General features: G+C 38.2%; 2 protein-coding genes and 1 non-coding gene across 3 annotated transcripts in view; 2 read left to right on the top strand and 1 right to left on the bottom strand.

Annotated features, from left to right (window-relative positions):
* ZCCHC11 (zinc finger CCHC-type containing 11) overlaps window positions 1-4,830 on the top strand; it is a 78,645-nt gene extending 73,815 nt beyond the window's left edge. The window contains exons 27-29 of the mRNA XM_023752823.1: window positions 8-380; window positions 2,485-2,643; window positions 4,461-4,830. Coding sequence (XP_023608591.1) covers window positions 8-380; window positions 2,485-2,643; window positions 4,461-4,528 — 600 coding nt within the window. The 3' untranslated portion in view covers window positions 4,529-4,830. The remainder of the gene's footprint in view (window positions 1-7; window positions 381-2,484; window positions 2,644-4,460) is intronic.
* Window positions 4,831-10,974: 6,144 nt separating this feature from the next.
* Window positions 10,975-26,064, bottom strand: part of PRPF38A (pre-mRNA processing factor 38A) — a 17,009-nt gene continuing 1,919 nt past the window's right edge. The window contains exons 2-10 of the mRNA XM_006087325.3: window positions 22,742-22,901; window positions 21,323-21,444; window positions 19,109-19,194; window positions 16,519-16,629; window positions 14,762-14,874; window positions 14,130-14,156; window positions 13,911-14,008; window positions 13,382-13,430; window positions 10,975-12,820 (exon numbers count right to left, since the gene is read on the bottom strand). Coding sequence (XP_006087387.1) covers window positions 12,778-12,820; window positions 13,382-13,430; window positions 13,911-14,008; window positions 14,130-14,156; window positions 14,762-14,874; window positions 16,519-16,629; window positions 19,109-19,194; window positions 21,323-21,444; window positions 22,742-22,901 — 809 coding nt within the window. The 3' untranslated portion in view covers window positions 10,975-12,777. The remainder of the gene's footprint in view (window positions 12,821-13,381; window positions 13,431-13,910; window positions 14,009-14,129; window positions 14,157-14,761; window positions 14,875-16,518; window positions 16,630-19,108; window positions 19,195-21,322; window positions 21,445-22,741; window positions 22,902-26,064) is intronic.
* LOC111825727 lies at window positions 21,028-21,134 on the top strand. Its single transcript, XR_002828927.1, has one exon. It is a non-coding gene; the product is annotated as a U6 spliceosomal RNA (small nuclear RNA).

Raw genomic sequence — 26,064 nt, 5'->3', positions numbered from 1 at the left:
TACCCAGGCTTCATCCCAGCCAGGATCCCAACCCAAACTTGGCCCACCTCAGCAGGGAGCCCAGCCCCCCCATCAGGTCCAGATGCCTATATATAACTTTCCCCAGTCACCACCAGCTCAGTATTCTCCCATGCACAATATGGGATTGTTGCCAATGCATCCCCTCCAGATCCCTGCCCCATCCTGGCCTATCCATGGCCCAGTGCTCCACTCTGCACCAGGCAGTGCCCCCAGCAATATTGGCCTGAACGATCCCAGCATCATCTTCGCACAGCCTGCTGCCAGACCTGTGGCAATCCCGAACTCCTCTCATGATGGACACTGGCCTCGTACTGTGGCTCCAAATTCCCTGGTGAACAATGGTGCAGTGGGGAATTCGGGTAACCCTTTTTTTCTTCTTTTGTGTCTGTCTGTCTGTCTGTCTGTCTGTAGAAAAGTTTGGGTGATTAGTATTACTGGTTGAACTTGGGGAAATAAATGTGAAGAAAAGGATGACAAGCAATATTTTTGGAGGGACCATTTATTATGTGGCATTGGGCAGTTAATTTCTTTGTGCATTGGTTTCATCTGTAAAATAGGGATTGAATAGTATCTAACTCACAGAAATGTTATGAATACTAAATGTAATATACATAAATGTTAGCTTTTTCGTATTTGAAATTTTGACTGCAACACTGCTTTGTGTATGTATTATTAGCACTTATTTTACAGTTGAAGAAATTGAAGGGTTAAGTAACTTAACTATCATGCTATCATAATAAATCATAGTAGATCCAAGATTTAATCCAATTTTTTTCTTCAAAACCTGTGTTCTTTGCCCTAGATTCTTACTATCTCCCAATAAGAAGCAAATCTTTGGAAAGAAAGAGATATTGGTAGCATTTTGTAGCATTAAAATATTTTTTTCTGATATTTAAGTAATAGATATTCATTATAGGACATTTGAAAAAGAAAATCATTCATAATCTTAATTCCTATACATAATTGCTAAGTAATATTTTGGTTTATTGCCACCCATTCATTTTCTAATACTTGCATATTTATAAATAGTTCATATATGCCATAAATCTAGTTTTGTATCCAGCTTTTTAGTAATAATTTTTATTTTAAAAATTATTATGGAAAATTTGAAATGTACACAAAAGGAGAGAGTAAAATGTAATGAATTCTCCCTACCCCTGTAGCAGCTTTAATAGTTACCAGCATTTGCTGTTCTTTTATCTGACTCCTTCTTGCATTAAAAAAATTGGGGCTTGATTATTTAATCAAATATGAGACATTGTATCAAATTTTCTTGTAAACTTTATCTCTTAAAAACAATCAAGACCATACCCAGGATTATCTAATACTCAGCCCTTGTTCCTTTTCCCCTATTTCTCTAAAATTATTTTTTACTTATTTGAATCGATATTCAAGCAAAGCCCATTGATTGTATGCAGCTAGTATGGGTTTTAGTTTTCTTGCTCCCTACTCCTCCATAGACTATATCTCCTAATTTGAGTTTCTGATAGGATATTTAATGAATAAGGGTAGCGTCTTTCAATTATTTCTTGCCTCATTGTGACCCTAAATGAGAAAAACCACCAATAATAATCCAGAAGATACAGGGGATACTACACTTAAAGATCATCTCAAAGGGAAGTAGATTGGTGGGTGTAATTTGCCAGAGAAAGTATAGGAGTCATATTTTTTTGAGTTCCTACTTATATACCAGAATTTGTACAAGCCACTTTTATTTTTGTTATCTGATTTAATCCTCACAACAACCTGAGGTTCATAATTGAGCCTTAGTAATTTTTGTAACTATGATTTGAACTTATTAGACCTGTTGGCTCTAAAACCCTAGTTCTCAAGTATTATACAACAGTGCCTCAGCTTCTAATAAATAGAATCGCTTTTCAGGCCAAGATATAATTAGGATAGTTGGTATTGTCTTTGGATAAATTGTAAACTCCTCAATGATGTACTAAGGTTTTATTGAAATACAAATCCTACCTACCTATTCAGCCTTTGCTGTTACCACTTCCTCCCTTTACCCCTATTTCTATTTTGTCAGTTATTTTGAAGCTTCCCAAATTTACTGTGCTTTTCTGCATTCTGACTTTTAAACATGCTATTCCTTTTGTCTAAAATGCCATCCTTGCTCCATTTTACATAACTTGTTCCTTGTAGTTTAAAACTTAATTTTAGTCAGTTATCTTAGGGAAAACTTTATCCTTGAACAACTTGGTTAGCCCTCTCTTTGAACACTTTCTACTGATATTATAGCAATTGCAACATATTATTGCATATATATTCTATATGTCTCCTGTATGAGTAAATTGAGCACAATGACAGTGTTTGATTTAAAAAAAAAAAATGTTTTGGTATCCTTTGCATTTAGCATAGTTCTTGCCAGTCATAGGTATTCTTTGTGGAATGAAGAACCATATGAGTGAACAAACTGATGTTTTAAAATGTCTTTTCTTTCTTATTGAAATGCAGAACCAGGCTTTCCAGGACTAAATCCTCCAATTCCTTGGGAACATGCACCACGCCCCCATTTTCCTCTTGTCCCAGCTTCGTGGCCTTATGGTTTGCATCAAAACTTCATGCATCAGGGAAATGCCAGATTTCAGCCCAACAAACCTTTCTATACTCAAGGTACTGTTGCTTACCAATTTATTAATGTGCTGGGTGGGTTCTGGGACAAGGAGCCTTTGTGAAGGTCAGGATCTGGGATGAGAATTCATGCATTCAGTAAACATTTGAGAAAACATACTGTTTGTCAGACTATGATAGGTGCTTATTGCTCAAGCAAGAATTAAATAAGACCCCCATACTTAATGCATACCGGTATTTTATTAGGAGAGCCAGACATGTAAAATAGAAAAGGATAGGAGCGTAGAGGAATCATATAACGTTGCTTTAGCAGTGAGAGCAGAATATGGGCACCAGGGATCAAATCACACAAGATTTTTACATTTGAACTGGATCTTGAAAGAGGTACAGGATTTTTTTTTTTCCTAGATATTTTCTAGAGATTAGAGAGGAGTGTTTTTAGCTGAGGGAATAATATATGCAAAATTTCTGAGTCCTGCCTGGCATGAGGAAAAAAGAGAAAATAATAGGACTAGAGGATGAGGTAAATGGGAAAGACTGTATAGGTGAAGAGACTAGAGAAGGTAGACTGGGGCCATATCATGAGAGTTTGGACTCAGTTTATTCGGAAGTCAGGATCTAATAGAAGTTTCTGGTTTTTATTTTTATTTTTTTTAAATATATTTTATTGATTTTTTAAAGAGAGGAAGGGAGAGGGATAGAGAGTTAGAAACATCGATCAGCTGCCTCCTGCACACCCCCTACGGGGGATGTGCCCGCAACCAAGGTACATGCCCTTGACTGGAATCGAACCTGGGACCCCTCAGTCCATAGGCCGACGCTCTATCCACTGAGCCAAACCAGTCAGGGCAAAGTTTCTGTTTTTTAAAATATATTTTTATTGATTTCAGAGAGGAAGGGGAGAGCAAGAGAGAGATAGAAACATCAATGATGAGAGAGAATCCCTGATGGGCTGCCCCCTGCATGCTCCCACCGGGGATTGAGCCTGCAACCCGGGCATGTACCCTGACTGGGAATTGAACTATGACCTTTCTGATTCATAGGTCAGTGCTCAACCACTGAGCCACACTGGCGGGGCTCTAATAGAAGTTTTTGAGTTGAGCAGTGACATGGTCAGATTTGATTAGTAAAACTAAGATTTGAATGACATTAGAATTCATTATATTCTCTTGGTACTAATGTACCAGTAATGGCTTTAATCTAAGTAATGAATATTACAAACTAAGGAGAAAGCCAAGGAACTTGGATGATTTTATCTAGCCTACTTGCCTCAGAGGTATCTCAATCCTAGTAGGGAATGTTCAGCTCTTCGTTAAGCTAGTTCAAAAAACTAGAATCAGAGTTATTACAGTTAAACTTAGGAGTTCAAGAAATTAAAGAAATATACTCAGGAAATATTGACTGAATGAAATGATAATTTTAAGGGGAAGCCACTGGTATGACTGTCAGGCTTCCTAAACTATCCATGTTTTGCTGGGGCATCCCAGTATTATAGATTGGCAGAACCTTGACGATGACTGCTTTTTTTCTTCTGAGCAAAGAACTAGGGCTGAGGGAAGTTTCATTGGTCATACAAGCCTTTTTAGGAATACAGTCTGAAGTTCTTCCCTGGTGGGTTTGTTCCCCTTGATTCCTCCGCTCCATCTCTCTTTTGTCTTCTTTCTTTGCTTTCACATACCTACATTTTCTTTTCCTCCTCCTTCCCCCCATCCCCCCGACCCCCGCCCAATGTTTTGACATGCTTAGTCACTTCTTCACTGTATAAATAGAAAAAAAGAATAGCTGCAAGTTAATTCTAGGGGGTTATCAGATAAATAGGCACAAGCCTTTCAGTTTCCTGTCTGTGTTGTGTCCAACAGACAGATGTGCCACCCGTCGGTGTAGAGAGCGTTGTCCCCACCCACCAAGAGGAAACGTGTCGGAGTAATGCGAGTCCATTTTCTTTCAGCTGGTCTACCGATGCACAGCAACCAGCCAATCCTGCTGTCTCAAGGGTATCCGTACCTCAATGTCAGTTACATTCAGCAGAAAAAGTGACATTTAATGGAAAGCAAAACAAATCAGGTCCTGATTTAAAATTTTAACACGTTTAGATAGCTTATTTAAATTCTAAGACTGTTTTTAAGAACTGTATTATTTGTATATAAATATGAACTATAGTTTTTACTAGTATCACCAAATTGAGTGATACAAATTTCATCTATTTTATTACCCTATTTTTAAGGGAATTTTATGTTTTGTTTAACCTTGATGAATTGTATAAAGAGAGAATTTAAAAAATTACATTCTTTATTTTCTATTAGCTGTATTCATACTTTGGTTGCTTCAGACTTTATATATATTGTTCTTAAGAATTAGAAAGACTTTCATGTGTTTTAAATTTGTCACTTCTATTCTTTACAGAACCTTGTAGTGCCAAAAACTTTTTAAAAGGTAAAAAAAAAAATAATAAAATAAAACTACAACATGAAGATTCAGATTTTTTTCTTTTACATTCTTGTACAGTATATTGAAAATATTCAGACTTGAACAGAAAGTTGCTTTTATCTGTATTTGAAGCAATTCTATTTTAAGTTAATAAATCTTTTTGACAAGAGTCAAATTTGGTTAATTCATCTGGTTGTTTAGATGATGGAGGTATAATGTAACAATTCAGAGACTTGTTTTATTCTCAGAGAATTTAGTATTGTAACTCACAGACATAGTTTTAGAAATCCAAGGATTTTTTCATGGTCCTTATTTTATTGGATCCTCACATCTATATGCTGTAGATAGAAGCAAATGCTGTCTCCATTTTATCACTGAGAAAATTTAGGTGCAAAACAATAAAGTGAGTTTCAAAGGTAACACATTTAAACATATCGGAAATAAAATTGAAACATCTTTTGAAGGAGAATTTTTAAACACTGAGACTGATACTGGCAATGAGAGTGAAAGGAAGGTAATTCTTTACTGAGGAACACAAGTCAGACTATCCATTCTGAGTCCTGTACTACTGCCTGGAAAGCACACTTGCCAGGTTGGTGTTTACCAATAATACTTGTGGTCCGTAATTATAGTAGGAATTCAAACTTGTGTCACTGTTGGTAGATTCTTTTAGCTGTTTTTGATACTAATACATTGAGGTAAAGTCATTTTGTTTAAATCCCTCAAAGAAATTTGCCAGATTTGCTAAATGATGCTATAGATTTCTTTGGAATGTACAGAATAAGTAAAAAGAATTGTATTTTATGGACAGTGAGTATGTTATCTTTGTTCTGCTTCCTCAGATATGCATTACTTAAAATAGGAGAGACTACCTGGGCTTTTGCCATATTTTCCAACATGGAAGATGCTTGAAATCTATTGCAGGAGGTTGAGGGCTTTCCTGCCATATTTACAGTCCTGAAAAGGTATTTATTAAATGTTAAGATCAGGTGTATTTACTGTTACTTTTTCATATTAAAGCTTCGGCATCCCTCAGAATCCTACTAAGTGGTGGAGTTAACTCATTTGGTAATGAGATACCTGGCCCAGTGTAATGCTTTTGTGTTAAAAATGTTACTTGGAACATTCAAGATTTTCTTTAAAGTTTTAGTGTTCAAGTATTTCACCTCCTTTTCAGGTTTTAGAGAACAGGTTATGAGGTGTACAGGGTGTTCAACTTGTTCTTTTGTATATATTTGAAATTTTCATCAAAAAGAAAATAATATTCAATAAGAGACTGCTCCCAGCTCAGCCTTCCCTCCTAAAGGAAATGACTGTATGACCTGGCAAAAAGTATTTAAGGGCAATAAACCCCAGGAACCTAGGTTTTCTTTATATGAAAGTTATATACTGTAGAGTAATTTTCAGCATCTCACTTGTCCCTCCTTCAGCAATTGCCAGTGTTCAATAACTGGCAAACTGTTCCTAGTTGAAAAATAGAAGACACTTTTTGTAATTTATAGTTTGTAAGTTTGCAAACATTTAATGGAAGTTGTAACCTTAAAAAGTTTTTATTCAGATTTATTGTAGAGCAATTGAAAAGGGCAAATTATTCAACCTTATGTAGAGAACACACATACACACACTTAAATTTATGTAGTTTTGAAATTTTTTTGCATAATTAATGACATGGAGACATTAATATTTTCCCTTGCCATTAAATATAATTCAAAGATATGTCGATGAACTATGTGATTTATTTGTTCAGTCCCTAAGACAGACATTTTTGCTATTTTTTTCTCATTTATATTAAAAAAAGTAAAAATGATGGGATAATTGAAAATTTACTTTTCAGTTATAGTTGACATACAGTATTAGTTTCAGGTGTAAAATGTAGTTATTAGACATTTATATACCTTATGAAGTGATCACCATAAGTCTAGCACCATACATAGTTACTACATTATTGCCTGTATTCCCTATCCTGTATTTTATATCCCATGACTATTTTTATAATTGGCCATTTGTATTTCTTAATTCATCCCCCTCCAGTGCCATCTGACAACCCTTAATTTGTTCTCTGTATCTATGAGTTTGTTTTTGTTGAGTTTATGGTTTTTGTTGTTTTTTTTTTAAATATATTTTATTGATTTTTTTACAGAGAGGAAGGGAGGAGAGATAGAGAGTTAGAAACATCGATGAGAGAGAAACATCGATCAGCTGCCTTCTGCACACCCTCCAGTGGGGATGTGCCCGCAACCCAGGTACATGCCCTTGACCGGAATCGAACCTGGGACCCTTCAGTCTGCAGGCCGACGCTCTATCCACTGAGCCAAACCGGCTTCGGCGAGTTTATGGTTTTTTGTTTTTTTAGATTCCACATATAAGTGAAATTATACGGTATTCGTCTTTCTCTTCTGACTTATTTCACTTTGTAGTAATATCCTCTAGGTCCATCTGTGTTGTCCCAAATGGCAAGATTTCATTCTTTTTTATGACTGAGCAAAATATTCCATTGTATATACGTACTACATCTTCTTTACCCATTCATCTATCAATAGACACCTAGGTTGCTTCCATTTCTGGCTATTATAAATAATACTTCAATGAATATAGGGGTGCATATATCTTTTTTAGTGTTTTGGATTTCTTCAGATAAATACCCAGAAGTGAAAGAATTGCTGGGTCATGTGGTAGCTCTATTTTTTTTTTTAATTTATTGATTTTTTTACAGAGAGGAAGGAAGAGAGAGAGCTAGAAACATCGATGAGAGAGAAACATCGATCAGCTGCCTCCTGCACATCTCCCACTGGGGATGTGCCCGCAACCAAGGCACATGCCCCTGACCGGAATCAAACCTGGGACCTTTCAGTCCGCAGGCCGACGCTCCATCCACTGAGCCAAACCGGTTTCGGCTATTTTTAATTTTTTGAGGAACTTTCATACTGTATTCATAATGGGTACACCAATTTACAATCTCACCAACACAGTACACAAGGGTTCCCTTTTCTCCACATCCTTGTTTGTTGATTTATTTTTACTATTTTTAAAAAATGTTTTTTATTAATTTCAGAGAGAGGAAGGGTAGAGGGATAGAAACATCAATGATAAGAGAGATTCACTGATCAGCTGCCTCCTGCACAGCCCCTACTGGGGATTGAGCCTGCAGCTCCAGCATGTGCCATTGACCAAGGATCAAACCGTGACCTGGTTTGTGGGTTGACGCTTAACCACTGAGGCACACCTGCCTGGCTGATTTATTGATAAGTCATTCTTACTGGTGTGAGGTCATCTCTCTCTGTGGTTTTGATTTGCATTTCCCTAATGATCAGTGATGTTGAGCATCTTTCCATGTGTCTGTCAACCACCTCTATGTCCTCTTTGGAGAAATATCTATATTCATGCCCCTGTCCATTTTTAATCTAATTGTTTCTTTGATGCCAAGCTGTATGAATTCTTTATATATTTTGGATATTAACCCCTTATTGGATAGATTATTTGCAAATAATTTCTCCAGTTCAGTAGGTTGCCTTTGTTTCTTCTGTGGTATAAAAGCTTTTGTTTGTTATAGTTCCATCTGTTCATTTTTGCTTTTATTATCTTTGCCCTAGGAGACTTACTGCTAAGACCAATGTCCAAAATTTATTGCCTGTGTTTTCTTATAGTTTTATGATGTTAGGCCTGACATTTCAATTTTGTCTTTTAATCCATTTTTTAATTTTTGTATATGATGTAAGTGGTCTATTTTCATTTCTGGGATAAGATGTTTTTGTGTATGTTTCTATATTATGGTGAATTTCTATAAATGGAATTAGGATAGAAATTCTAAGGTTCCTCTGACATACTGCCAAATTACCACCCAGAAGTGTGATTACCAATTTGCATTTCTGGAAAACTATATGAAATATGTTGGTAAGCTTATAAAAAAAGCTTTCTCCAAAGATCTCACATTTTCCTTGTAAAGAATTTAAATGTCTATATAAAAAAAAAGTATTAAAGGATTCAAAAGCCCATCAACCAGAAATAAATACTGTTATCTGGTGAACTTCATTCATTCTAACCATCTCTTATAGACATATGTGTACATATAATTTTACAAAAATGGGCTCATATGCTGTATTTAGTTTAAGTATAGCAAATTAATTTTACTTGGATTTAACAAGATGAAAAAATGTGAAAGTGAAGAAATGCCCAACTTAAAAAAAAATTTCTATAGCCGAAACCGGTTTGGCTCAGTGGATAGAGCGTCGGCCTGCAGACTGAAGGGTCCCAGGTTCGATTCCGGTCAGGGGCATGTACCTGGGTTGCGGGCACATCCCCAGTGGGGAGATATGCAGGAGGCAGCTGATTGATGTTTCTCTCTCATCGATGTTTCTAACTCTCTCTCTCTCTCCCTTCCTCTCTGTAAAAAAACAATAAAATATATTTAAAAAAAATTTTTTTCTACAAGAGAATCTAATTCTGAGTTTCCCTTGAAAATTGAGGACAATTATAGAAAATATTTAAGAGGCTGGAATCATTTATTTCTAGTGTATGTATATTTTAAAGACAGTATGACTCCTGCTTTGAAAAAATGAAACTAGCACACTTAAGAGTCCCTCTATTTCCTGGTTATATTACTTCTATATAGGCAATGTTCAAATATTTGAGTCTTATAACTTCCTTTTAATTTAATTTGCCCCCTACTGGGGATCAAGCCTATAAACTTATAGGGCATGTGCCCTTGACTGGAATCAAACCTGGGACCCTTCAGTCTACAGGCCCGACGCTCTATCCACTGAGCCAAACTGACTAGATCTGTTTTATTATCTCTTTAGCTTTTATTTTTTCCCTCCAACCTGTTTTCTCAATACCTTTATCTTGTATTTTGTTTTCTAAGGTTTAATTTTTCCAGTTTTTCATCTTCATTTACTCTCTTCCAAGTTAATTTTCCATCTCCTTTCATCTCTTCTTTGAATTTGTACATTTGCATTTAAAAAAAAAACAGATCCATCACTGTGGAGAACTTCTTACTTTAACCCAGTGTTTCTCAACCTTGGCTGCACATTAGAATCACCTAGGAATCTTTTTAAAATCCTGATTTCTGGGCCTCATCCTCCGGAAATTGTTTGTTACTAATGATGAGGCCCAGAAATCAGGATTTTAAAAAGATTCCTAGGTGATTCTAATATGCAGCCAAGGTTGAGAACCACTGGGCTAAGATTAAGTTGGATTGTTATATTAGCAGCCTCTCACCAAATCCATTATTTTCTTTGTCTCTGAGAACACATTTCTCCCTTTATTTTGTTAGTATTAAGAAGTCATGTGCCCTATGGTGAAGTTTTTAACGCAGTGTAATTTAAATTGTGGGAAGTGAAATCAATTTAGTGGTTTGCACCCAACATTAAAAACTGTTACTATATAGGAAACATCAGAATGCATTTTGCATAAGGAATAAGATTTCTTTCCTGAAATTTTTTTCAATACAGAACACACGATGCAAAATTTGTTTTACAGGCCAAAGTAAAAACAACAAGTTATAAAGCTACAGTTCCAAGGCCTCATTTACTAGACTGGCTAGCACATACATGACAGAAACGGCCCTTCAGCAGGATTTATCCTTAGGCTCCATCTCCTCTGCAAGCCTGTAATTTATCAAAACGATTTCCAAAGAGATGCTCATCATGTCCTACTCACTGTTATTTCTTTTGTACTAATGAGAATAAGGACAGTCGGCTTCCTGCTATAGGTTGGCTGTACTGCTCCAATTTGGTCCAGATTTCACCATAAGCCTAATAAGTATGCTTGAAGTTTATAGTTCATATTTGGGGAGGTTTCTTTGTTATTAAAAATTGTTGAGGGGTTTTAAGACAAACATTTAAATATTTTAATGTACTGGATGATTTGGTTGGCCCATAGGTTTTTTAGCCAAAAGACATTTCTTTCTGCTTAGATCACAAGAAATAACTGCTAGGACTCTATAACAGATGTAAACAGAGGTGCTTATATTTAATTTTTAAAGGCAGTCATATATAGTTGTATGATAAACCAAAATAGCTCTGATGGACAACTCTTATTAGCTGAAGTATCTTCAAAAGAAGAATCACTGAAGAATTTGAAATCATGAAAATGATGCCCAAATGCTTTAATATTGCTGCAACAATCCTTCAGTTCAATAGCAAGCAATAGATTGTGAATCCTATGACCAGATATGGCTTTCCAAGAAACTGGATCCATCCTGTGAGGCAGTTGGTATTCACAATTCTTGCTGGGACCAGAGCTGCAGGAAGTCATTCAATCACTTTTCCATTTTTAAAGGAGGAAAGGTAAGTACAGGTAAATGGAACTTTTCTAGCAAAGATCCCAACATCCTCTCCTCTTGATTATCAATGCCCATGAACATTTTTGTTGTTTGTTGTTAATCCTCACCAGATGATGTTTTCCCCCCCATTGCTTTTTTCGGAGGGAAACATCAATGCTAAAGAGACACATGGATTGGATGCCTCACGGATGCATCCAGACTGGGATGGGGAGTGAACCTGCAACCCAAGTACATGCCCTTGACTGGAAATTGAACCCATGACCCTTTGCTTTAACCATTGAGGCACACCGGCCAGGGACCCCATGAACATTTTTCAGTCATTCTGCTTCTGCGTCCTCTTCTAATTCTCCTTTCTGAATGATTCATTGCAGTTTTCAACCCATGACTGCACTTCTTCCTCTCAGTAGTGCTGTTGCCTATGATTCTATTATTGGCTTTTCCTACATATACAAACACTCCTGGGGCACATTTAATTCTGCACATCCACAATGATCTAAACATTGTCAATTCAAGGCTAGCTCACTATGTTCAACTCCAGTTCCTAGTTCCAACTTTCTGGGCTTTGCCTAGACATACTATAGTTGTCTAAAGTTAAACTGATTGAATCATTTTCACTACAACTTCCACTACCTGCCCCTGTAAATCCTGGTCTCTTCCTGCTATATTTTCTGGCTTTGTGAATGGCACTGTTGTCCAACAATTCAGGTCAAAACCCTGAGTGACATTACCTTTTCAATCTTGTTGCCCTACTGCTACTGACTAGACTTGGATAATGTCAATTCTTGTAGAATAAAGGCTGAGCATCTTAACCTGGAATTCAAGGCTTGTGGAAGGAGAAACAATATATAAGAATGCTGTATAAAAGGTGTTAAATTTTACTGTTTGTTGAACTGTTCAGTGCAACTGGATTAAATGATCCAGAAGAAGCCTTGCATTGCATTATCTTCTTAAAAAACTGCTAATCAGTTCTCACGTTTATTATCACTTGCTACTGCTGTGGGGGGAAAGCATTAATGTTTTACTAACTTGATCTTTGAATATAACAGCAGCAGCACAAATCTTAGGGTTCTCAAAACAGTTCCAATCAGGGAGCAAACTAAAAATGAAACCACAGAAAGATGGAATGTTAAATTTAATAACAAAAGGATACCTAGGCCGCCATATCCTCTCCTTGTCATACATACCCTCCACTTCCCAAATCCTCAGTGTTTGTTGTACAAGGGATCAAAAGCAGCCCTTGTGTGGAGCATTATCCCTCAAATATGGATTAGGATTCAAAAAGAGATACAAAACTAAGCACCTCTTTCATTACCAAAAAAAAAAAAAAAAAAGTGGACTTTCAGGTTAAAAAACAAAAACACCCTAAAATAGTCTTATAGCTGCCGTGGGAGTAGATCTTAGTCCTTCCACATAGAGAGATGACTTCATATTTGCAGGAGGCTCTTTGGACTAAACCTAAACTGAGTCCATTACTCATTTCCTCTCCGACTCTTCTTGTGGCTTTTCTTAGATCTGAAATGGCAACACATACACATTATTAAATTTAACAGCTGTTCAAGGAGCTGGGCAAGGACTTTTGAGAAAAACTGGGGTATGGTGACACTGATGGGAACAGAGGTGACACAATATTCATTAAATGGCCTGGTGTTTTATGTCTCAGAGTAACACAATGAGTCTAGCTAGCATTACTGTCCAAAATTTACTACTGAGGAAATGACCTCTGAGAGATTAAGAATGAATGTTAACAGTGTATAGCAGATAGACATTTCTATTTAAAGTTTATCAAATGAAAGTGACTTGCCATTGTCACTCTGTTAAAAGTTTTAAAAGTTGGGGTTAAGCTCAGGCCTCCTGAGACCAAAGCTCATACCCCTATCACCTACAAGGAAAAACAAAACATAAACATATAATTCTAGTAATTCTCAGGACAACAGGCCAATTTTCTCCTGTAATGAAGGAGAATTCCTAAATATCCCCATCAAAACAAAATTTCAGGTCAAATTTAATTGTGATTGGGGCTTTAATTTCTGAATAAAGAGTGAAATTCTCAAGTCAAAACAGGTCAATCCATACCTTTCAGGAGATTTTGAGTGGCTCCTGTGTCTATGACTACGGTGATGACCTGGAAAAGAATAGGCCAATAATGAATGAGATTCTACCTTCCTATTCCTCCAGAGTCATTTTCACCTCCCCCCAAACCTCCCACTGGCTTAATACTTTTTTGGTCTATGCTAGGGACATCGCTGTTGGATAGCACCTCTCTGAATTGGTGTGTGTATGGTGGTGAGGAGAAATGAACCCACTTCATATGCATCCAGGGCTTTATGGCTCATTACACAAACATCACATTGAGTATTTATTTACCACTACTCTATTAAGTCTTAGTCCTAACATTTCAGATGATGAAAAAACTGAGGCTCCTCCTCTTAACAGCAAAGCCTGTAAATGAGAGTCAAGATGTCAACTCTTAATTTTTAAATTCTAAGTCCATTTCCTTTTCTTCTAAGCAATAACACAAGCACTACAATATTGCAAGAGGTTAACTGTTCCTATTACATTTCTTTGTTAATACAACCAATAGCAAAAGGCCCAAATGTTATACCTGGGGACTTGGAGCGGGATCTGTGCCGTCTATCTCGGGACCGGCTGCGGTGACGTCTTGGACTCTTGCTCCGATGCCTCTCTCGGCGAGGGGAAGGGCTGTGGAAATGACTGGTCAGACTCCCATATCTGCCTGACAATTTAATCACAAAAACAGTATCCCCTCCGTCCCCCTTCCCCCAATTCCTATCCTTCATTACAAAAACCCACAAAGGCCTACCTCCTCCTTTTTGGAGACCGACTCCGCCTATATGGAAAGAAAACAGATGAAGAAGAGCCTTAGTAGGTAGGTGCCTTGAATGTTGTAGACTGCAAAATACTGCCCCACTTTTTAACCCATCTCTTTTGTCATGTAACTTTTAGCACCCTCCCACTCCAAGTGACTTGCTTTGGCCAATGGGATATTTACAGATGTGATACAAGCGTATAGTGGAAAGAAACTTGCATGATTGGGCTTGTTTGCTCTTGAATTCTGCCATTACCATGAGAACGTGCCTAACTTAGCCTAGAATGAGACATACATAGAGAAGAGATGAATTGCCCCAGTCATCCTAGCTAACTAAGGCCATCTTGTATTGGCCAACAGACTACAAATCAGGTGAGTGAACATAACATACTAAAAAAACTGCCTGTCCAAGCCCAGCTTATTATCACTGACTGCAGACTTGTGAACTTAAATAAATGGTTATATTGTCTGCCACTGAGGTTTTGTGGGTGGTTATTTTCCAGCAACTAACACATTGGGCAAGCACACATTCTCCATAGACTGGCATCTTTCCTTCCCTGAAGTCCAAACCTTGACTCTACAGTGCTTAAAACCTCCCTGGAAGAGGCAAATGACTAGGGCCTTACCTTCTGGGAGACCGGCTCCTACTTCTCCTGTAGCGCAGTGTGGGAGAGCGACGGGGCTTGTCCAAGTCTCGGTAGCTTCTCCGGCGGTGATCAGGTGATGGTACTCTCTCCAACTATAAATGAGATAAATGAGATAGATGGATCGGTGATGAGCACAGGCTTATAGAGAGCCATTTAGAAACACTTGCTACACTCCCCTCCCTATCCTGTCCCAAATTCTACTTTTAAGTGATTTATTTCAGAGAGGGAGAAGGAGAGAGAGAGAAATATCAATGATGAACATCAATGATGAGAATCATGCCTCCTGCATGCCCTCCACTGGGGATCGAGCCTAAAACCTTGGCATGTACTTCAACTGGGAATCAAACTGTGACCTCCTGGTTCATAGGTCGACACTCAACCACTGAACCACACCAGCTGGGCTACCTTCAAGTGATTTTAAAAACAGTAATTTGAAAAAAACGGAGGGATAACTCTGAGGAGGAAAAAACTCCAATTAAAAAAACTTTTCAATAATTCCATTATTGTGCTAGTGTTGGTACCATTATTCTGGGACTTACTGAGAGTAGTGAGATATAACTAATCATGTTTATCTCCTTAAGAAGTTGAATTTCCAATGCAAAAGAAGACATATAGATGTAAAATCATTAAGGTTAAGTACAAACTCATGGTGTACTTTAATCTTAAAAAAAAAATTTCCTCTAGCTCAGCCAACTACAAAAGCCTAGCTCATAACACTGCCCAAACCCAGAGCAATAACCACGTACAGTACCCAAGTTATGGTATCTAAATATTATGTCTCCGTAAATGGAACCAAAGACTCCTTGGAAAATGGCTAATTCCAGGTTGGGGGCAGAAGCTAGTAAAAGATGACTAGAACATATCGTCATATCAGAAAGCAAGGGGCTGAGACTACTATGATTATATCAAACTCTCACAAGTCAAGTTGAAGGACCGCACTGTCCAAAGATGGGACATTGTGAGCATCAAGAGGGACAGTAATGTTTCAAAGCATAAAACAATGCTTAAATCCATGAGTTTACAATGCTACCAAGAACATTCATCTTGGAAGGCTATTCTAGAATCAACTCATTTTAAAAACTGACAAATGAAATGTTACGATGCTTCAAGGTAATTGGTGGGGGGCAAATGGGTAGAGATGTAGAGGAAACAAACTGGCTATGAGTTGATCACCATTGAAGCTAGGCTGATGGGTAAACTGAAGTACAATCTCTCCGCTTTGGTATGTGATTAAGATTTCCCATTTTAAAAAAGGCCTACTTTTGGTTCACTCACCACCGAAAAGCACCTCAGCTTTACATGGCTTTGAATTCATGAATGATTGAGCTTCCTTCTACACTCAACTTTAAGGGAGCCTGATGTGATGGCTCAGAGTTACACTTCCATTTGTAATGTCTCAGACTCCATGAGCCAGTATTTCTTGTATGTTCCGCTAACCTTTTTCCATATGTATATTCTTTCTTGAATTTTAATCACAAATGTTTTAGGTCCTTCTTTTTTAACTTACCATAAGCATATCCACATTATACAGAGAAAACTGGGATTATGTAATTTGCACAAGATTATACTACTATATACAGCAGAGCTGAGATATGAACCAATGTCTAACTCTAAAGCCCATATTCTTATTGACTAAATATTGCATTTTTTGGTTAAAGAAAGTTAAAAACAAAAAAAAAAACATCATTCCCATTCCCTGTAACTATCCTTCACCCTTAAGCTCCCAGGTACCTGACCTTCTCATCCTCTTCTTCCTCTTCCTCACTGGACTCGACATCATCCATGTCCTCTTCTAGAGCGCTAACCCGAGGCTCCAATTGCTCAGCTTCCTCTAGCACATAGCGTTTCTACAGAAAACACAAGGAGTGTTAGTGGACCTTGATATCTATGTCCAGGAGCCCCAACACTGGGCTCCTGAGATTGATTTCAGAGACATCCTTGACAGTTTAAAATGCTCATAAGGTGTTTAACATACCTGAAATCTATATAATCTTTAAATTCCCCTGTAAACAGATACAAAGCTGAAGGGACATCTCCATTTCCTGTTGGTTATATTCTCTGTGACCTTACACTCCAAGGTCACTGGGATATCAATCAAGACAGGGATAGCCTCAAATAAAAAATGTGGACTTCATATATAAGGGCCATAAGTTCATGGCTGAAAGTTCTGCCAGAAGTGGCTCAGATCAGAATCTACCCCAACAGATTCACTGAGGCTCAGCCCAGTTTGGAGGCTGAAGAGTGTATTGGGTCTTGTTTTAGAATAGCACCAATTCTCTATAAAACCCAAGATTCAGAGAGCTGTCTAGAGTCATGCATTTTTAACAAGGCACAGGAAATAAACAATCTGGTTCCATTTTCTTCTGAGATGTGGCTTAGCAGTGTTTGCTGAGTGAAAAGGATCTGAGAGGCAAAGGTGAGTTCAAAACTGCCAAATGGACTGGCTGGGTCATAAGATCCCTTACCATTTCCAGGTGCCAAGTACATAAAGAACGTTGGATAGCCCTAGAATAAATAGTAACATTTGTATGTTACTTAACTCTCATTCATCCCTAAAAACATTCTATAAAAGTTGGTAGAAATGAGACAAAGAAAGATGCCACTCAGTGAAGTCAATCCATCAGAAAAAAGGTGTCCACTCAGGGTCACCATAGTTTGGGATCTAGGATCACATCAGATAGGGTATCCGGAATCCCTAATGCTCACCAGACTTGGCAGTGAATAAAGTCAATATATAATCCATAGTATTTGTGTTGATGAAATTAGAATTCATTCCACAGAAGCTCCTTGCCAATGTCAGGGCACATCAGAAACTAAACTGATCTATGGGTTGCTTACTAAGAATCAGAGCAAGAGGGTCACTTCTTAAAGGCCACTTAATCCAAGACATGTAAGAGGCCCACACTAGAACACACCTCTTGCTGACATAACATGTATCTGTCAAATTTCAATTTCTCAGGCTTGTTTTGTAGTCTTCTAGACTCCATGCAGACCACCTCAAATCAGTAAGTTTGCTTCAAGCTGACTGACCCTTAGCTAAACCCTGACTGCAATTCTGAGTATTTCATTTCTTGCAGTATTTCTAAAAATAACAATAGCAGACAATATGATAATAATAACTAATGTAATCCATAATGCGTAAGAGAATTGGGTCCTAAAAGCCAGTTTTCAGACTTGAAATCTCATTCTCTTCACCACATGGCCTATAGTATCCATCCAGTAAGGAACAGGAGAGAGACACTCATTCAGCAATAAAAGGAAATAAACTATTAATACATATAACAACATAGATGAATTTAAAAACAATTATGCTGGGGAGAAGACAGACAAAAATTAGAATGTACTGTACTAATTCCAAAATGCAACTAATCTATCATGACAAGTAGCATATATATCAGTGGTTGAATGGGGTGGGGGGGAGGGATTACAAAGAAGGAAACTTTTGGGTGTGATGGATATGTTCACTATTCTTAATTGTGATGACAGTTTCAAGAGCATATACACATATGTCAAAACTTGCCAAACTGTATTCTTTAGTATACGTAGTTTATGTCAATTATATCTTAATAAAGCCATTTAAAAGAAAGCCTTTGCTCAAATGAAATCTCACTCTCAAGCCCAATATGTTACTTAGAGAAAAAGGTGCTGCTCTGGTTGGCAAATGTAAGGCTGTCTCCTCTTATTCCTTCCAGTAGTCTTAAAACAGTCCCAAAGGGCAGACCACTAGTTAATCTAATTTTTGATTTAATAGATGGGAAAATAAAACCAGGTCCCACAGCAAGTCAGTTGTAGTAATAACCCAGAAACTTAGGTCTCCTAATTCCCTGTTCAGTCATCTCTCTACTCTCTCTTTAGAAATCTCCATTCCCTTTCTCTTTAGCTACCTACTATATCTGTTTTCCCTTTGTATTTTCAACAGTTTTAAAATCATACTCTGTAAAAGCTGTTCCTGAGAGGTATTTCATGGACAATCATTTATCTCTGGGAAAGGGAGACAGGATGATTACAGTGCTGTTTTAGGGATTAAAGTCTGCTCTTACTCCTGACCCTCCTTTTGTTTGTTTAGTATCCTAAATTTTTATATGAAGGTCAATTTGAAAAAAGCTGCTCACAAATTTTAAAAATTTACCCTAGCTACAGTGTCCTTGACATAACATTTTAAAGAACAAAGTCTTTTTGTGTTAATCACCTTTAAAGCCCTACCCTTCAAAGTATCTGCTTTCCTCTCACCTCCAATCTGCTATGTTTTACATAGACATGTAGACTACTTATTTGGGGGATTAAGTTAGGGGGGAGTGACTCACATATGAGACTTTTATCTCTTACCTGTAGCCGGGGCAGAATGATATCACAGACTCTCTCACTGTGTAGTAGTTCATCAATGAACTCATCTACGTGCATCAGTTCAAACTCTAATAAAAAAAAATCGTAAGCTCAACAATTTGGAAATAAATTTAGGTAGCCAAAAAGTAAGTGTGAATTCTTTGCAGCTTCCTTTTCACTAGTGAAGCTATTATGCTGTGGCAATTACACAGAAGGGAGTACTATTAAAGCTGGGCTTAAACTAAGCCCTTCGAAGCCTTCACCACCTATCTTCATTCAACTCACATTTATTGAGACCATCTATGTGCCAGGCCTTATTTAGGAGTTGGGGATAAAAGGATAAATGAAGCTGTCCCAATTAGCAGGAGACAAACGCAAAAGCAAGCACAAATAGTTGTGAATTGCACAGGGGTAATGTTCTTGAATAGATCATATAACTAAAGTGTAATTTCTTTTTTTCTTTTTTTTTAAATACATTTCATTGACTTTCCACAGAGAGGAAGGGAGAGAGACAGAGAGCCAGAAACATCGATGAGAGAGAAACATCGATCAGCCGCCTCCTGCACATCTCCCACTGGGGATGTGCCCGCAACCCAGGCACATGCCCCTGACCGGAACCAAACCCGGGACCCTTCAGTCCGCAGGCCGACGCTCCATCCACTGAGCCAAACCGGTTTCGGCGTAAAGTGTAATTTCTGAATATAAAATGCGTCTTATATGGTAAATGGAAAAATTTCAGAATTTCTATAGTAAACATTACTTTAGTTCATTAGTTCACAACCACGGGTGATTTTACCCCCCATTTCTAGGGTGGGGAGTGCTAATGGCTTCTAATGAGTGGAGGCCAGGGGTACTGTTAAATATCCTACAATGCACAGGACAGCTCCCTACAAACAATTATATGGGCAAACTGCCAATAGATCGAGAAACCCTATATTACTTTAGTTAACATAATCCTATATAATAAAACCCTAATATGCAAATTGGCCAAACGACAGAACTACCAGTTGCTATGACGCGCACTGACCACCAGGGGGCATATGCTCAACACAGAAGCTGTCCCCTGGTGGTCAGTGTGCTCCCACAGAGGGAGCGCCGCTCAGCCAGAAGCTGGGCTCACAGTCTGTGAGCGCAGCGGTGGTGGCGGGATGGTAAGAAGCGAGGGGTCCCGGACTGCGAGAGGGATGTCTGACTGCCATCCTCATCGGGCCTAAGCCGGCAGGTGGACAACCCCCAAGGGGTCCCAGACTGCGAGAAGGCACAGACCAGGCTAAGGGACACCCCTCCCCAGTGCACAATTTTTGTGCACCAGGCCTCTAGTATAATCATAAATAAGTAATTCCATAATGGTCATGGCCATGTCCTTCTTGTTCACCATGTTATTTCCAGTACATAGCAAACAATAACATGATGAACAAGATGGGGGCCATGGCCATTATGACTTGGCACTTAATATGTATTTATTCAATAAATGAGTTAGTAAGTTAACAAAAGTTTAAAGTATAATTTCAAATTCTTAACCTTCTACAGCTTAATGATACATGTAGAAGGGAAAGGCAAAAAAAAAGTTACCATTTTTTTACTGCACTAAATGAGAAAAGGTTTTGATTGCACTAACCCACTTTACCACTAAAAGTGTCTCTGTAAGAGGCATGGAGCTGCACCTCTTGGATATACTTACTATTTTTCAGTGGGACTCCTACATAAGTCTGAGTAAGTACACTTAGTTTATACACTATAGTGTGAAGTATAGTGCTAGAGAGGCCAGCAGGAAGAACTGTGAAGTTGTAACATGGAAAACTAACTTTGCGAGGTTTGGGGAAGGCTTTTAGGTGGTCATTCTAGAGCTAAATCTTATGGAATGGAGCACACGTGGAGGGAGCATGTGATGCAAGGCTGGGATTAAAATAAGCTGCAGTCAGGTGCTCACTTCAGCAGCACATATACTAAACTTGGAACACTACAGAGAAGATAAGCATAGCCCCTGCACAAGGATGGCACACAAATTGATGAAGCATTCCATCTTATAAAAAAAAAGATGCAGTCAGAAAGGTGGGCAGATAGGGCAGGCTGGTTAAGGCCAACAGGAGGCTAATAGTCTAATGAAGGAGATAAAGGGGAACACTCACAATGTATGCGACTATGTGAGGGCAGAGATATTGGTGAAATAAAAACTGGCTCAGGAATGAAGGTTCAGTCACATGGTACCATACTTACCTCCATTTCGGTTCTGGCTCTTAATTTTTCTATAATCATTGTACAGAGGCTCCAAGTATTTGTAGCAATCAATTGCAGTACCTGTCAGCCTCATATAAAGTGCTCCCAACATGCGTACATACCTGACAGATAAATGACAGTGAAACAATAGTTACTAAAAAGTTCTAAAAGATTCTAAAAGTTCATCCTGAAAAGTTCCTGCGTTTTACAACTGGCTTTTCTTATGACAGTATTGGATAAACAAGTTATTTTTCTTTGGCAAATGAGAAAGCTGCAATTTTAGAGGCAGATGGGGCAGTAGGAAGAGCTAAAATATGAAGTCCTGAGTTCAAGTTCCCATTCTACCACTTATTAGTTGTGGGAATTTGGGATGTGTTGTTGTTAAACTTTCAGAGTCTATTATATCACCTGCAAAATTAAGATAAAACCTAATTACCTCAGATAAATAGTCTAATGAGTTACTAAATTTAACAACAGAAAGCGTAAGATATATTTACTAACAAGAACTAATACACATAGACATGAATATATAAATTGTTGCTAGGCAGCAAAATGCTGATTCAGGAAGAATTTCAAAATCATCTGGGTTCAAATTCTGGTTCCATTACTTACTTTGTTATTTGCTTTCTCAATTCTTGTAAAATGCAAAAGATAGCACCTAATTTGCTGGTGTGGTATATGACGAAATACGGGTACAATACTAAGCATAGCATACAGCACATAGTAAGTACCTAATAAAAGTTAGCTATTTTCTAGCTGTTAATGTTTTGTAAGATTCTTTACTTTTCCCTTTCTTTTATATCCAACTACCCATCAAATCTCCACTTAAATAATATGGTAGCAAAGAATATGATATCTGCAGGCAGCTTTGCCTCTTTTTACCTGTCTGTGAACTATTACTATGTATGTCTCTTGTCTGTGAGCTCCTTGAGAATAGATAATAAAATAAGAGCAGCTCACATTTTGGGATGTTTACTATGCAACAAACACTGTGCAGTGAAATTTATAGCACTATCTTTTGTAACCCTCACATCTATCCTGAGTTGATATTTCTGTCTCCATTTTACAAGTAAAGAAAGTAAAGTTTAGAAATTAAGTACTTTTCTAAGGTCAGAGTTAATAAGTAACAGAGTCTGGACATGAACCTATATCTAACACCAAAGTCTTCCCTCTTATCTTCCACAGCATGTTTTCTTTACCCCTGAGCATCAGTGATTTTGTGAAATACTTTTTTTGGGGAAAAGTTACCAATGCTGGAAAAGTAAAGAAGCTCAATCAAAACAGACAAAATACAAATTTAAGCAAAATCCTAAAGTGGGACTCTGTGGGACTCTGAGATACGTTATCACTCCTCTTAACCAAAAGCAAATTCTGGACTACTGAAATTGAAGCTTTTATATTAGTCAACATTTTACTCACTTGAAATCTTCATTTTTTATAAACTCAACAATGATATCCTTCTCTGGTTGAATCTGAAGCATCTTCAAGGTCAAACACAGAAAGGGAGTTGGCTTTATGTTGCCACCATAGACGCCACCAACAAACCTTAACTCCATGGCTTTATCAACTACAAGTTCAGCTAAAACAAACAAACAAAAAAAACAACACACAAAACAGTGGCATCTCAGACATATTAGGGCTTAGCTTTTCCCAATTTGAAGAGAAGTTAGTTCAAGGTTTGGCCCTCCTGAATACTCATCAACAGTTTAATATTAGGATAACAAATGTGCATTTAATAGTAATAATAATAGGTGATGATCATAGCAGCTAACATACACTGATGAATTACTATATACCAGGCTATTAGCTAAGCATTTCATTTAATTTTCACAACAAACCATGAGTTTAAGTTCTAGCTTAAGAACCTAAGAAAGGTTAAGTGACTTGCTCAAGGTCCACAGCCAGAAAGTAGCAAGGCCTGGATTTAAATCTAAGCTGTCTAACTTCAGAGTCCACACATGTCACCATCATGTTAGGAGGAAAATTTGGAGTTAATAGTGAGATGTAGGAATGTCCAATCCTGTAGATAATTTTATGAAAGTTTATCTGAGCCAAACTGATGATATGCCAGGAAGCAAGATCTCAGCTCTGGAGAATGACAGTTTTGCATTTCTTTTCTCTTTTTTTAATATGTTTTATTGATTTTTTACAGAGAGGAAGGGAGAAGGATAAAGAGTTAGAAACATCAATGAGAGAGAAACATCAATCAGCTACCTCCTGCACACCCCCTACTGGGGATGTGCCTGCAACCAAGGTACATGCCCTTGACTGGAATCGAACCTGGGACCCTTGAGTCGGCAGGCTGACGCTCTATCAACTGAGCCAAACCGGTTAGGGCTGCATTTCTTTTTCTTTTTTCTTTTTTTTTTTTTACGAGTTTATAGCTTTTATTTTGAAATTTCAGCCTGTGACAAACATAGAAACAAAAATACAAAACTTACCCATCCAGATAGCTACCTCCCTGTCCAATAGACATGTTCTCAATTGATTTGAGCCAAAATAGACAAGTAGACAAACAGAAAACTCGAACAAACCAGATGAAGATATGCCTGAACCATTAATCTCTTTTTTTTAACTCAATTTTGTTTTATTGCTTAAAGTATTACAAAGAGTATTACATATGTCTCCTTTTCCCCCCCCCCCTTGACATTCCCCCGGTCTTCCCTACCCCTGTGTTTTGTGTCCATTGGTTATGCTTATATGCATGCATACAAGTCCTTCGGTTGATCTCTTATCCCCCCCTCTCGCCCCCCATGCATTTCTTTTTATACATTGGAATTAAGAAGAGAACTAAGATTACATGATAGGATAGTTAACAAAATTACGTGCTCCCAAAAAAGGATTACTCTGACATTTCAAAGGTGTGTTAACCTAGTTGCACAAGAACAAAGGGCAGGGCTTGCTTAAGGCAAAGTTAAACCTTTTGCTAAAAAAGTTACAGGGGCATGACTACCCACAATGACTTACCCAGTTCAGACTTTATGATCAGATCACCTTCGAGATAATGGACTAAATCAGGTGAGAGGGTGTCCAAATGCATGTTAAGAAATTGACAGATTAGTTTACCTGTTTTACTTATGTAGACATGTTTGTATAATGAAAAATTTAATTTCATCGAAAATTTTTCAAAAAAAATTGTTTTTTTATTGTATTACTGTGATTTTAAATGTATACTGGATAGGTCTAGTTATCAGTCACCATGAGCAAACAAATGCATACAGCTGGGTTGTGGCTTAGCACTCAGAACATCAGCCTGCAGGCATTAAAACTGCTACAAAAAGTCACACTACAGGCAACAGAACCAATTACCACTCAAGATATGGTGTGATTGTCCTAACCGGTTTGGCTCACTGGATAGAGCGTCGGCCTGGGGACTAACGGGTCCCAGGTTCAGTTCCGGTCAAGGGCATGTACCTTGGTTGTAGGCACATTCCCAGTAGGGGGTGTGCAGGAGGCAGCTGATCGATGTTTCTCTCTCATCGATGTTTCTAGCTCTCTATCCCTCTCCTTTCCTCTCTGTAAATAATCAATAAAATATATTTTTAAAAAAAGATATGGTGTGATCATGTGCTAATCATTCCCTGAACATTGCTTACGCGAGGTGAATCTTCGATTTAAATATGCAGACTATAGTTGTAGATATGTCATATTTATTTATGTCACTGATACTACTACAGTGTTTTTTTCTAATATATGGCCTAGTCACTAAAATGTGTTAAAACTAACAGTGAATGCCCAGCTGGTGTGGCTCAGTGGTTGAAAGTTGACCTTTGAACCAGATCATGGTTTGATTCTCAGTCAGAGCACAGGCCCGGGTTGTGGGCTCAATACCCAGTAGGGGCTGTGCAGCAGGCAGCTGATCAATGATTCTCTCTCATCATTGATGTTTCTGTCCCTCTCCCTTCCTCTCTGAAGTCAATAAAAATATATTTTTAAAAACCCACAGTAAAGGAGATTAAAAATGGCAGCAGAGTAAGTGGATGCTACACAGACAGGTTCCCAGGAACAAACTGGAACACACAAAACTAAACACACAAAAATCATACTGAATAATCAACTGAAGGCTAGCTAGAGAGAACGCTGATAACCAAGGATGGAAAGTGGAGACCACATAGAGACTGGAAGGAAGGGCAGAGGCGTGAAAGGGTTGGCCAGGCTCCCACAGACAGTAGCTAAACTTCCGGAGAGAGATCTCAGCTATGGGGGATTGCCACTGAGAACTCGGGTCTAATTCCCAAAGCTGGGCCACCCAGCAGAGAGCACCAGAAGCGAGAAAGGTGCCCACATAACATCTGGCTGTGAAAAGCAGCAGGGTTGCTGTCTGCCAGGGAGAGATGGCTGGAAATGCAGGCACCTTCTTAAAGGGCCAACACACAAAGTTTCATGCACAGCCACTCACCTTGTGCTCCAACAAAGGGAGGGCAGAGAGGACTGGAGCTGTGTGAGCAGAAGCCAGGGTTGGGGGATCTGGGGTTAGAGTTCAGAAGGCAGCCAGCCCGGTTTTGTATCATTCCCTCACGCTATGGAGGTCATCTTTCTCAGGTAGACCTTTGCTATCCAGGCAGTTTTGCTTGGGGGTAAGACAGTTGACCTTAAAGGAGTAGAATTTCTGAGGCCCATTAAGAGACTGAGAATAACAATTAGCCTCCAGGCAGAAGCAATTGCCCCACCCTGTTGGAAAACCTCTTGCCCCACCTGTGGATGATTACCTGAGGGCTACTCAAGAGGAATCCAATCAATCT

The sequence above is a fragment of the Myotis lucifugus genome, unplaced genomic scaffold (genome assembly GCF_000147115.1).
Source record: "Myotis lucifugus unplaced genomic scaffold, Myoluc2.0 scaffold_37, whole genome shotgun sequence".
NCBI lineage: Eukaryota > Metazoa > Chordata > Mammalia > Chiroptera > Vespertilionidae > Myotis > Myotis lucifugus.
This window is presented reverse-complemented; position numbering and strand designations above follow the sequence as displayed.